We start from the raw sequence: 13,178 nt of genomic DNA, 5'->3' as shown, positions 1-13,178 counted from the left end.
AAACCTCCATGAGTCGATGTTCCATGACTCGATATCGACTCATGGAACCATACAAAAACAAAATTACTATTATGGTCCCCTCAAACAGCTATCCAAAGTATTTCCATTCCATGAGTCGATATTTCCATGAGTCTATGGTCCCTTGAGATATCGACTCATGGAGGTTTGACTGTAATTGAATGATCATCTCAGTATGATTTAGACTTTGTTATCAATGTTGACAAATTATCCTTTCGTCCCATCAAAATGTGTTCATCGGCAAAGTTGTAGCAGGGATTCTCACCGAGAAAACGCAAAACTTTTTCGGTCAATTTGTTCATTTAATCCAATTGCAGTCGTAAATCACGAATCATAATTAATTAAACAAGTATATGAAAAGAATTTCTCACCGTTTAAGCATACTGGTGCAAAAGTTTCAAAATTTGCATCAGTCTACTATGCATAGAGTTTTGCAGGAAAATTTAAAATAAATAGTGATTTCCCTACTATACTCTGCATGATGAGGTAACATTGCTTTAATTATCAACTTATAGCTGTTTTTTTTTCTAAAACGCTCTACTTGCCCTAGTCGTTTCAAATAAAAAAAAACAGAGCATTACTTAAATATATATTTATAATAATTCAAGGATAAGACACGAACGGCAAAGTTGTAGCAGGGATTCTCACCGAGAAAACGCAAAACTTTTTCGGTCAATTTGTTCATTTAATCCAATTGCAGTCGTAAATCACGAATCATAATTAATTAAACAAGTATATGAAAAGAATTTCACACCGTTTAAGCATACTGGTGCAAAAGTTTCAAAATTTGCATCAGTCTACTATGCATAGAGTTTTGCAGGAAAATTTAAAATAAATAGTGATTTCCCTACTATACTCTGCATGATGAGGTAACATTGCTTTAATTATCAACTTATAGCTGTTTTTTTTTCTAAAACGCTCTACTTGCCCTAGTCGTTTCAAATAAAAAAAAAAACAGAGCATTACTTAAATATATATTTATAATAATTCAAGGATAAGACACGTTTTTTGTAAAACCCAAATGAAGCACCCAAGAAAAAGGATAGTCAGTAAAAATTTAATATGTTTTTTATAGGCATAGGCTATTAAAATGAAACCTTACGTTTTCAAGCTTTCTTATGATATTTTCTAGTGTTTTTTTTTCGTACAGATCGGAAAAATAACATGATGGTTTTTTGACTTCTATACAATTTTTAAGGAGTGCAGATAAATTTTAAACACCATTTTTTAATTAGTTTTTGCTACTTATATCCCTTTTCTTCTAATGCATTCAAAGAATTACGAGTTGTATTACAATGTAGTACCCTGAATTACTTTGAATATCATAGAATTGGATTTTCGAAATCTTTGTTATTCCACTCTTGTTTATTTATTCCATCGTTGATTTTTTTGGCTTGAAATAAGTATAAGAGGAGAATTTACTTTTCCTGTGTATTTGATAACTAATTAATATTTGTCGTCAGTATTTTACATTATGTTTGTTTGATCGGATTATATGTGATTTAAATATATTTTTTATGAAGTCTGTCACCCAGAAAAGTTATTCTAACTGGGTTACATACTCTATTGAAAGAGTTGAGCATAGTGTGCTCCATCAACCAATTTCTATCACATCTCAATTGTGAGAGGAAATTTGATGAGTACCAGATAAAACATGGGTCATACCACAATATTCCTAAATGATGGAAGCAGTGGTCAAAACGCTCTATAGACGAGGAAAAAAATTAACCAATATTGAAATTTGAACCCGAAAATACCATACGCTATTGAGACTGATTGTTTAGAATTTGTAATCCTTGAAATAGCATTTTACTGTTATATTTTGAACGGTCTTTTAATTCTAATGAATGAGATTCTCGACCATACTTCTCATCAGTTGTACTTCAGCCTACTGAATAGACGCATTCTCCATCAAATTGAAATCATACCTTCTAGATAACTCACGGTGGCAAAACAAATGTCTTCCTTCGTTTACTCATGCATCCCTCTTTTTAGGTAAACAATTCTTTTATTTTAATTAGAAAATAATTTGAAAAGTGTTTACCTATGCTTTTAAATTTATTGGACACATTGGGTACAATTTTTGAACGAAAAGCCTGATGAAAAGCAAAATAAAACAATTTTACCTGGCGTTCTGATATAAGCGACGCCTGTTACAAACCATTTTTCATGTTATGATCGGTACGCCGTCTGAAGCAAGCACCACAGTCGTATTTCAGAGCTCGTCGAAGTTGCATCGTCTCTCTCGAAAAATAAAAGACACATTGTATAGCTAAGCTGTTTGTTCAAAGTCTCTAAAGAAATAGTTCAAATTTAGGATTGAATTATCCGTGTTAAAGTGTAATCAAAATGAGTGCAGAAAACAAAAAAAGTGAAGTCGAGGTTGAAAATGTTGCCGCTGCCGACGAAAAAGCAGAGACCAAGGAATTAAAAGGAGTGAAGCGGCCCGCCGATGTAAGTATCAACAGCTACATTTTTCTGTGTAATCTAATGAAATCAGTTTTCAAGGCAAATGAAGCCTTCCATTGACAAATTATCATTTATTTCGAAATACGCACTTTTTGCTTCAAATTTCTGATTATTGCATTACCACCGGCCGGTTTCTATCTTTCATGGTCCGTTTCCCTCCGATTTTAAATGTTACAAGCAATCACCGCCATTTCCAATAGGAAAACCACGCGGTGTGCATGAATTTTTTGGCGTGCTCGTTACCTACTAGCTTCAGTATTTATAAAAATATGGTTGAAATACTTCGTAATCCACGGTAGATATTTCAGCCAAGAACGAAGTGCATTGACCATTGAAGAATATGGCGGACGAACACGTTTTTCACAATTGTTTAATCATAATAGCGGTCAATGTCTATCAATCTTCAGCATTATTTATAATGTATAATATGGCTGCATGGTTTATGTTGAAAATCGCATACAAATTGCAATGATCAGTACTTAGCACAGCATTTTTTATTTAAATTACATGTTTTTAGCTTGGCGTCGTTTTTCATTAATATATTTTCATTTGAAAAGAACGGCATATGAAATCGGCCAGATATTAGTAAATTGAGATAGTCGGTGTGCTAGTGCGCGAATATACCAATACAACCAAAACTCTAACATACGTTGGAAAGGCGCGAAGCCAAAATTGACGCAAAGCTTGAAGCTTCATCGATCTTGAATTGTTTATACATATTGAAAGTATACCATCCAGAATACCGGCTTCGTTGCAATGCTAGTGTGTGTGGCATCTGTAGGCGTTTAACGGAAAACTCAACATTTGTGTATGTGAGATAAAGTCCTTGCAATTCACAACTACTTAAATGGTTAGCTGTTTAGTTTTAGTGGATGCCAATTCAAACGAATTAATTAATTAGCAAATTTTAAAATATATGCTGTCGAATTTAAGTGCATAAAATATATTCATTATATAACTTTTTCCATCTTATAATTTCAGGAGAAAACCACAGAATCCAAAAAAGTGAAGAAGGATGAAAATGGCGCGGGAGAAGAAGAGGAAGACGTTGAAGATGAGGGCGAGGAAGTGGAGGGAGAGGATGAAGAGTATGACCTTCCTTATGGAGAAGAAGAGGATATAGAAGCTGAAGGTTAGTTTTATATTTTAACACCATATACATTTTTGTTATTATTTCTAACATATGTTTTGTTCTGCTTTCAGATGAGGAAGAGGAAGAGGGTGATGAAGTTGACGGAGAAGAAGAGGATGAGGATGCGTAATGATGAGATACTATGTAAGAGTGAGACTAAGTAAATAGGAATAGGTGATTTATTATTTCAATTTGCACTTAATATGCAAATAATAAGTATATGCAACCATAAACATTGTAAAATTTGTTTGTGTATATATTTTAAACCCAACAAAGGAAATCCTACCATAGACATCATACGTGTGAAGGTATAAGTTTGCTGGTTGAAATTAAATTTCTGTTCAATGGTCTTAAATCCCATCGATATAGTCAGCAGAAGCGGTATGTTTCATATGGCAAAGATAAGAATCGTATGGAGCATTTAGACTTAGTATACAGTATATTATCGTGGGTTAGAATATGCAAACTTCCATTCTATATCTACCAACGTGATTATGAGTATTGTTGCAATTATTCAAACACAATGAATTGCGAGTGTACCGTGTACATTGTAATGCATACCCAAACATGTTGAACATTTTCGACACGATTTATTAGAATTTAATGCTTTTAAAACAATCAGTTCGAATATCAAACGGAAAGCTAGGAATCTATACAATTTTTGTGCTTAATTTATTACTGTGGAAATCTGAGCAGCATTTGTATTTATTATAGCCTTTTATGTTTAATTGCGATCGTACATATTTTTATTGTAGAATAAAAAGGCCAGCTCAAAGTAATCAAACAAAAAATGAACAAAATATCTAAATGATTAGGTAATGCGGCCGTCTATAGTAATTTCGCAGCAATACATCAGTTAAGCGGTACCGAGCCTGTTGACATGAGTTGAAAAATTGCATCGAGATCACATAACTGGAACTTAGCATGATTTGACCATATGCACGTATTTCGTCAGCTCACTCTTCAAAATTATAAGTTTAATATTAAGTATGTATGTCCGTGCAAAAGATTTGTTGGAAACAATGCAAAGATGAAAATAACAATAAAATAAAAAAAAACAGACTCTAAATAACTGGTTTAAATTTCCAAGAGAACCAACACAAAGCAAATCAATAACCACAAAGCATTCTACATTGAACTGATAAATAAAAGAAATGTGTTTTTAAAGATTGTTTGATACAAATTTGAGAAACACTTTGACCGTACATGTTATCGAAGAATGAACACCTTTCTGTTTGAATATCTTATTTTCCCAGTGTTATTTTAAATGACATTCACGAACAATATATTGTCTCTGTACAATTGAGTGGCCCAAACGCAAAGGTGTGTTAGCGACATTTTAGTCAGTTTTAAGTTCAGCATAGTAAAATAAATTACTGTTTACAAGTTTTCCAGTTAAAATCCAACATAATTGGTAGGATATTGGATTGTTTTTGGCTCCCGTAAGTTTGTATGGAATGTGAAGATGTTCAAAGTCAATTTTCTCTAAACTATGTTATTGCCACTTACGCCCCTTTGCTTATAACCCCTTTCAATTCTGTAGATAAGTTATTACTTTCTACATATTGATAAAAAGGGGGTAGCACCATTCGAATAAAGGCGTTCCGCACAGAAAGTAGCACCTGTATTCTAGGAGGTGTATTCTCTTTCTAGAATTTCGACCCTATTGGGACAGATCCTGCTACTCTTTTTATGAGCACTTCCACATTAATAATTGGGACCTTTCTTTACCACATGATCATATTTGTTGTATGTGTATTATTATGTGGCAAGCACGAAGATACTCTTTTTCCTGGAAATTCAAAAATATTTTCAACCCAAAAAGATCTTCTTCTTCTTTTCTGGCGTTACGTCCCCACTGGGACAGGCCATGCTTCTCAGCTTAGTGTTCTTATGAGCACTTTCACAGTTATTAGCTGAGAGCTTACTATGCCAATGACCATTTTTGCATGCGTATATCGTGTGGCAGGTACGAAGATACTCTATGCCCTGGGAAATCGAGAAAATTTCCAACCCTAAAAGATCCTCGACCGGTGGGATTCGAACCCACGACCCTCAGCTTGGTCTTGCTGAATAGCTGCGCGTTTACCGCTACGGCTATTTGGACCCAAAAAGATCCTTGGTGGGTTTTGAAACCACGAACATCAGCATATTCTTGTTGAAAAGCTGGATGTTTACCGCTACGTCTTGGCGGACCCCAGCATATTTAAGGTATAAATGAATCTATATCCGTCCACTTCTACAAAACACTTACTTTTTACTGAGGCAAATGGATTATCGAAACCGTTTATAAGAAATCTAGTTGGAATTCATAAATTTGTCTTATGAAACGTTGCAACCTGGAATCGAACCAAGAATCTTGCGACCGATAGGCCAGGGCGTACAGTGATAAAAATCTAGTACATTTTACAAAAGACTTTTTACCTATAAGAAGCGACAAACCTTTAGAATACTTCTAACATTTCCATGCGATATGGTTTTAGGCAACAAGGATTGTAAGAAATCCCATCCAATAATTCTCTTAGAGATTAGAGAACTTTTCGTTCCATAAGCAAGGCAATTGAATGACAATATTTTATTAATGCCGCCTATACAATGTTATCACAGCTCGTTTTTCGCAATCTGTCTCCAAAAGGAAAGATTTTTACAACCCGGCAAATTCTCCCAAAACACCGGATTGTTCTTAGTTGAAAAATATAGTGAAATTTACTGGTATGGGGTTATACACAAATTATGTCATGGTCCAAGGGGGAAGGGGGTCCAGCCAAGCGTGACAAGCCTTACATAATTTTCGGAGAATTCATAGAAAAAGTGTAACAAGGGGGTGTCGAAAAAGTTTAAATTTAGCGTGACATAATTTGTGTACCACCCCAATGACGTCGACAAGGGAATGTATCCTGTGTTTTTAGATTTTAGTCCACAATAAAGAACTTTCGGAACTATAATCTAGGATATAACGCAATTTAGGATAGACTGCCAATTATTGCACACATGCCAATATAAGGAGAATGTTAAGGTGGAGATGCATTGAAGCCAAACCTCAAATTTTGAAGAGCACAAATCTAGATAACCAAACAGCACTTCGAGTTGAAAACTTAATCGACTGGTCACCACCATCGTGTTTTGTGCTCTTGAAAATTTGAGGATTGGCTTCGATGTATCTCAACCTTAAACACATGACAATGAATTGTAAACCTTATATTAATGTAAAGCACTATTGTATACTGCATTTCAGCTACCAGCAGGTTGTTTCTCTTTAAAAAGGGCAAAATCACGTATGTCAAGTAATATTAAGCTATTGTTTGTAGCGCCGTTCAAGTATCAATCAATGTTACGTTATGGGCAAAATGTTTTCCGCTATAGCTTATTTAGAATGTATTTAAATTATTATATTTAAACTTCCTTGAGAGAAAAAAAAAAAATTTTCTTCATATGTTTATATGGAATGCCCATTGTTAAATAATATTAACAAAATTGGCAGTCTTGTACTCGTACTGGACTTTTCTTCGTCAAATTGTTATATCATCAAATTAGGTATCATGCAAACTCGTCGTTATTTGTTAAATTTATTGTTTGGAGCGTTATATCACGTCGTCTTTAATAACTCTAGCGTGTCAACTCCATGCAAAAAAACACGAATAAAGATGTGTGCTATAACTGTGCTAAAAGTGTGTAATAATGGGATCAGGATGTTTTTGAAGCGTGTAATAGTTGGGTTTTGGCATGGGTTCATGAATGAAGAAAAAGTCAATCAAATCAATTTTAATGCATAAAAATCGATGGAAAATCTGATTGCCCAATATATTTAAAGGTTTTGAGCAATTTTAGGTTCAAGTTTTAGGGATTCCGACATAATTGACATAACTGAGCAATAATTGGCAGTTTATGTACATTGTTTTGTTCTTAAAAATCATAACATTTGATCACAAATCTTGTACTAAAAATGTCAATTTAAATTCTTTCTTAGCGTCACTAGATTTTAATGATTATCTTTGATTTAAACATTTTTGATTTAAGACATTTTAATACTATTTATTCGTGATTTTCCTTATTTTATGATCTTGCATTAATTTGGATGGATTGATAAATTTTCTGAGCAACACTGTTATCAATAAATTCAATGCATCGCTGAAGTTACCACAATGCGCAACTATGTTATCAATCAAATGATAAAGAGCAGTAATGCCGTTCTACGCATAGTTGTCCGGCGGTCCATAAGGTTCACATAGAACATGGGACAAGTAGGCATAGAAGGGCAGAGTACCTAGGATCCTATTTAATAAGTAGCGCAAATTTATGCGACTTGGCTGTAGGCACTGTCCATCTTCATCCAATATGCCCCGAATCAAATTTCAGTTTGCTGGAAGCACTCTACCTCCGGCTTTTTTTTTTAAAGACGCCGACACGTTAATGCTTCCAGTGGACGATTATGTCCTTTGAAGGAAGCACCACATTAGACAACGGACTATCATGTAACGCCCAGTGACACAGTCGAAATACGTTCCTGACGAAAAGTTTTCCGGACTGAAGTGGGAATCGAACCCACACTCTTTGACACCAACCGCACGACCACGAAGCCCACGGCTTTTACAGGTAGTTGTGGCAGTTAGAGCTGAGCATCAGGAAGTGGTTGGGCGTAATTGACGATGACGATATTCGGGCGAATCGATGTGGCCTTCTGCCTTGCCGTAGATGGTCAAGCCTAATCTAGTTTTGGCTGCAACTGGCTCACAATACTTTCCTTCCCGCTTTTTTAAACTAGCAATAGTTTTGCATTGTCGGCGCCAATCAAATCACTTGTATATCTGTCCACAGGAAGGTCATTGAGGTAGTGAAACTTAAGCGTTAATTCATCGTATTACAATGTGTGCTTACGATTTTTTCCAACAGCCGAGACATCAAGTTTCACGTTCTGGGAATCCCTTTCGGTTCGCTTGACATTTCCGGTCCATTGTAGGCACAAGGGTTCTACTTCGCCTTCAACTCCCAGCTTATCAGCCAGGTCTTCTTCTCCTGGCTGTAACAACTTGTAATGACGCGGTTCGCATCTAACAACACCACAAACCGTGGCCTTGCATGGCTCTTGCCATGTGAAATTAGGCATCAGCGACAGAGTTTGAAGTGTTGGACGGTTTTCCAACGATTGTAAGAGCCAAAGCTACGTAAATCCACCACAGGCACATTTTGCTGATACATAACCCAGTCCAGCTCTTAGAGTAGAGAGGGATTAGACAAATGAGCATCCATACCCATCGATTGTAGTTGGCTGCACAAATTCTACCCCACCAGCCAAAAACTGTTAAAACATTCCAGTTTATCTGCTTTTGGCGCCGGAGTGTTCATCAAACACTTCACTATCTACTCGGCTACCGAAAGCGGGATGACCGCCTGTCTACCTATTTCCTGATCTACTCGAAACGGGTCCATTTGATAATTTTAGTATGTTGCTGCGCACAAAAAAATTGTTGTTGGTTTGAGAAGCTGTTAAAATGCTTAGCATTGCTATTCAATATACGGAATCAACAGTAGACCTGTTTGATGTTTCAGCGATGCTGTATTTAGAAAGAATAAAAGTACACGCTGCATCGTTAAACATAAAAAAGTAGTTTTTAGTTTTAATTCAGTCGTTTTTGCTTGGCCCAATCACACCCCCATTTTTAATGTTTTAGACACCGTATCGAAAAAATATTTTTTTTTTGTGGAAAAATCAAATGGATTGCGGAAAATACTAGTGAAGTGTATTGAAGAGACTTTCAACCTGCTGCTAATATAACAATAGAGGTTAAAGTACATACGTGATACTTTGCACATGCCAATTTAACCATTGTTAATTTTTCTCTAGTTTCAACATAGAAGTTTATTGATATATTAAACAAAAACAACTACAAATATTTCATAAATCATATTTTTTCCGTTTCAACCCAATCTCACCCCCTAGACCCATTGACACCCCCATAAAAAAATACCAAAACGATGCGAGAAAGCGCCGAATTGTATGCATTGAATACCTCTCTCATTCTTTTAGTCGTTTATTGCCCTTCCTAGTTCGTCAACCTGTCACTGAAGACTATTGTTGCACCTTTCTGAACTACTCTTCTTTCCAAAAACGGTTCTACCGGGGAAATTATATTTGGGGAAGAGTAGCACAATCCTTTGACAGATACTTGTGTATTGACCTCAACTGTATGGTTGTTTTGAGTGTCGTGTACTAGACTTGGTTTATCGAAAATCTCGAAACGACCTTACAGTTGAGTTTGAAGTATGCGTATCTGTTAAACGATACAAATTTTAGTTGAAATATAGGACAGTTCATTCAAAAAAAATCTATGCCTTGTTCATACAATATTTTTCCTATTTATAATGAAATCGTAATCGATTTTCTGTACATCGTACAACTACCATTCTACGATGTTATGTTAATAAAGAAATGCTGTTCTTCAAAGATAAACATTATTTTACGCGTAACAAAAATCTTCATGTTTATGAACAAATTGTATGATGGTATCCTTTACTACTTTTTTGAAGGTAGAGGTCACTTTAGTGATTTATCCATTTATGGTCGAATTCGCTGAAATACCATCCTTTTACTCCAAGTATAAAAGTAAAGCATAGAGCGTGCTCAAAAGTGGTTTATATTAATTAAGAAACAATATATTAGAGTAGTTCAAATTATCGGTTTTGCTCCACACCGCTCAAGACTATATGAGTACTTCCGATAGGACGTACTTTGAACCTAATAATATTACTCATTTCGGTTACCTATAAATTTTAAATATTTTTTTTAGTAATACAGGCGAAAATTGTGTTTTTTATATTTGGAAAATTGGTTTTCTGGAAAATTGTTGCCCCAAAAATTTTAAAAAGCCTTTTTTTGACGATACTTTTGAAGAATAAGTCTTTTCAAAAAATTAAAAATATGGATAGTAAAATTTTCCAGCCAATTTTTAATAATAATTGATTTTGATAACCTTCGCAAATCAACCTTTCAACGGTGTTTCTTATTCGTGTGAAAACCGAATTGTGATTTCATTGATAAATTCAAAAGAAAAAGCGTGCACAAGTGGTCCACTTTATAAAATAACAGTTTTTAAACGGCGTAGTACTAACTTCACTTTTATTAATAACTTGCCCTTTTCAGTTTTGAAGAATTTCCTAATGCTGATAATGATCAGCATAACAATGGAAGATGTGAAATTCATTAGAATAATGTAAGATCGATAATTATACATATATTTTATCCATTAACATCTCAAGATCCTGTCCAAGAACATTACTTTAATTATCAAAGTAAACAAATATAAAACAACAAATTCTTGAGATTTGTGTTTTTCTTCAAAAACGTTCACCGTGGGCACATAGCGTGACGTCCACCATCCACATTTAAATTCACTCCTGTTATAAAACTAGCAGCATCAGATGCGAGAAATGCTATTACTGAAGCAACTTCCATTGATTCGCCTGGACGACCTAACGCATGAGTCTGTTTGCATTTTTCCAAAAACTCTGCATACGTTTTTTCATCCATTCCTCCTCGCTTGTGAATATCAGTTACTATGACACCTGTTCGATTTATACAAGAAGAAATGAATTTTTATTTTAGTGTTAGAATGAATATAAATAATAATAATAATGGTAATAATGGTAAATTACCCGGATTTACAGCATTCACGCGAACCTGCTTGGGGGCTAGTTCTAAGGCCGTACAGCGAGTGAATTGATCGATTGCTGCCTTAGACATTCCGTAAGCTAATATTCCGGGAAAGGACCTGTTTCCAGCTACACTGCTTACATTTACGATGTTGCCTTTGCTTTTTATTAAATGGGGTACTGCCAGCATTGTCAAATGATAAACAGCTCTAACGTTTGTATTCATTATTTCATCATATTGTTGGAGACTGGTGTTTTCAATTGATCCGTTTGACAGTATGCCAGCATTATTGATAAGTACATCCAGTTTTCCATATTTAGCGATAGTTTCATCGATAACTCTCTTGTTATCTTCTATATTAGTGACGTCAGCAATCAGTAACAATGGAGTGGTTTTTGAAATCGCTTTGCATGCTTCTCCGACTCTTGTGAGATGCTCTGAATTACGCCCAGTAAGAACTAATGATGCTCCCAAATTGGATAGATACTTTGCTGTTGCTTCTCCAATTCCAGAAGATGCTCCAGTAATCAAAACCACTTGTTGTTCAAAATTCATGACTCTGAATAATTAATTTTTAAATGACGGACAAATATAAAAAATCGTGTGCACACGACGTAATTTAATATTATCTAACTGATCCGACTCGGGAAACTACTTTGGAGAAATGTTGGCAGTCGGTTTCTTCTTCTGATTCGTCGGCATCTTGCCTGACAATATTTACACGTTAAACTCAATTTACCTAAATGCTGGATTATACCCACGCCCATGTATTGCGGCTTCACTTGAAATCAGGAATTATCAACAAACGACATCGATTTTACTCCAAATAAGTTGACTGCAGTTGCTTCACATGGCGGAGTGCTTTCATGTGCACTATCACGAATCAAGTTGGGATGCGGAGAACTTTTAATAAATATAAACAAAATTTGTTTGTTCATCTATTAAAATATATAAAAACATGAATTAAATATATAAAGTCTATAATAATGAATCAACGAGAAACAAATCATCGAATCCATGTCCCAAAAAAGAACAGAATTTCACACGACATGTTAAAAAATCTAGAAGGACATGTGAAAAAGTACAACTAATAATATACTGAAAATAAAATCGTTATTTGTTTTAAATGTTTTTAATTTAATTTTCAATTTAATAATTTTAATTTTCATAATTCGGAAGTAATTCATAACTAAAAGTATCCTAAACGTCTATTGAATTTATGAGGGGTTTGACGCAGTTTAGTAATTAGAATCTTACATAGAACACCAACCAAAAATTATATTGGAGAATATTTGTCCATTCTATCATCGATGTTTTTTTTTTCTAGAAAAGGGTCCTCACAATACTAACGGGCGTAACATTTTTTCCCTTTTCAAAAATGCCGTAAGGACTTGGTCGTTATTGACTTTTAAAATTTGAGCTTTTGATAGGTGCACATTGGTGTGCTAATCCATAATCTAATTTTTTGACTATCTATGCAACGTCGATTGTTCTGGTTAACCACGTTGTAGCAACTACTAAATATACGCTCATCCATGCTCTTGCTCAATCTTATGGAAGAGATTCAGGAGGATGATTTTGATTCTGAATGAAAAATAATTTAAAACAATATTTTTGAGTAAATGAAAGTCGAATTTAGTACATATTTCGATCTCGAGTAGTTTGTGGTGTTTTTTTTTTGTTCTGTTGTATGCCCTTTACGGGCGGGCGACGAAATCACGTACAATCGCGCCCGGTTCGCGTTGTACGCTCGGAGAAATCAGACTGCCTCGCTTGTGACAGCGATGTTGTTAAAAACAAGGAAGACACCGACCCAGCGTCAAATGTCCGTGGAACTCAATTTAAGTTGTTTTAACCCACTACGGAGATTTCGAAAGCCAACGCTGGGAAGTTTTTTTGGGCACTGAGTTA

The 13,178-nt window shown here is 35.0% G+C and overlaps 2 protein-coding genes across 2 annotated transcripts; one reads left to right on the top strand and one right to left on the bottom strand.

Annotated features, from left to right (window-relative positions):
- The first annotated feature begins 2,197 nt into the window (after nucleotides 1-2,197).
- On the top strand, nucleotides 2,198-4,677 carry LOC23687632 (acidic leucine-rich nuclear phosphoprotein 32 family member B). The gene is made up of 3 exons (XM_011494841.2): nucleotides 2,198-2,472; nucleotides 3,469-3,619; nucleotides 3,691-4,677. The coding sequence occupies exons 1-3, from the start codon at nucleotides 2,368-2,370 to the stop codon at nucleotides 3,747-3,749; spliced, it is 315 nt and encodes a 104-aa protein (XP_011493143.1). The 5' UTR covers nucleotides 2,198-2,367; the 3' UTR covers nucleotides 3,750-4,677.
- A 6,151-nt stretch (nucleotides 4,678-10,828) lies between these two features.
- Nucleotides 10,829-11,980, bottom strand: LOC5569767 (3-oxoacyl-[acyl-carrier-protein] reductase FabG). Its single transcript, XM_001652932.2, has 2 exons — nucleotides 11,270-11,980; nucleotides 10,829-11,179 (listed from the first exon to the last, which is right to left on the bottom strand). The coding sequence occupies exons 1-2, from the start codon at nucleotides 11,820-11,822 to the stop codon at nucleotides 10,962-10,964; spliced, it is 771 nt and encodes a 256-aa protein (XP_001652982.2). The 5' UTR covers nucleotides 11,823-11,980; the 3' UTR covers nucleotides 10,829-10,961.
- Between the last annotated feature and the right edge of the window lie 1,198 nt (nucleotides 11,981-13,178).

This window comes from Aedes aegypti, chromosome 2, assembly GCF_002204515.2.
Source record: "Aedes aegypti strain LVP_AGWG chromosome 2, AaegL5.0 Primary Assembly, whole genome shotgun sequence".
NCBI classification, from domain to species: Eukaryota; Metazoa; Arthropoda; class Insecta; order Diptera; family Culicidae; genus Aedes; species Aedes aegypti.
The sequence above is the reverse complement of the archived record's forward strand: the minus strand, read 5'-3'. Positions and strand labels throughout refer to the sequence as shown.

What these genes read in the sequence shown, in the direction of transcription:
- LOC5569767 (XM_001652932.2), bottom strand. Translation starts at nt 11,822, where the DNA reads ATGAATTTTGAACAACAAGTGGTTTTGATTACTGGAGCATCTTCTGGA. An exon ending in CGTGAATGCTGTAAATCCGG is followed by an intron (nt 11,180 to 11,269) that starts GTAATTTACCAT and finishes TAAATCGAACAG; the next exon opens with GTGTCATAGTAACTGATATT.
- LOC23687632 (XM_011494841.2), top strand. Translation starts at nt 2,368, where the DNA reads ATGAGTGCAGAAAACAAAAAAAGTGAAGTCGAGGTTGAAAATGTTGCC. An exon ending in GAGTGAAGCGGCCCGCCGAT is followed by an intron (nt 2,473 to 3,468) that starts GTAAGTATCAAC and finishes TTATAATTTCAG; the next exon opens with GAGAAAACCACAGAATCCAA. An exon ending in AGAGGATATAGAAGCTGAAG is followed by an intron (nt 3,620 to 3,690) that starts GTTAGTTTTATA and finishes TTCTGCTTTCAG; the next exon opens with ATGAGGAAGAGGAAGAGGGT.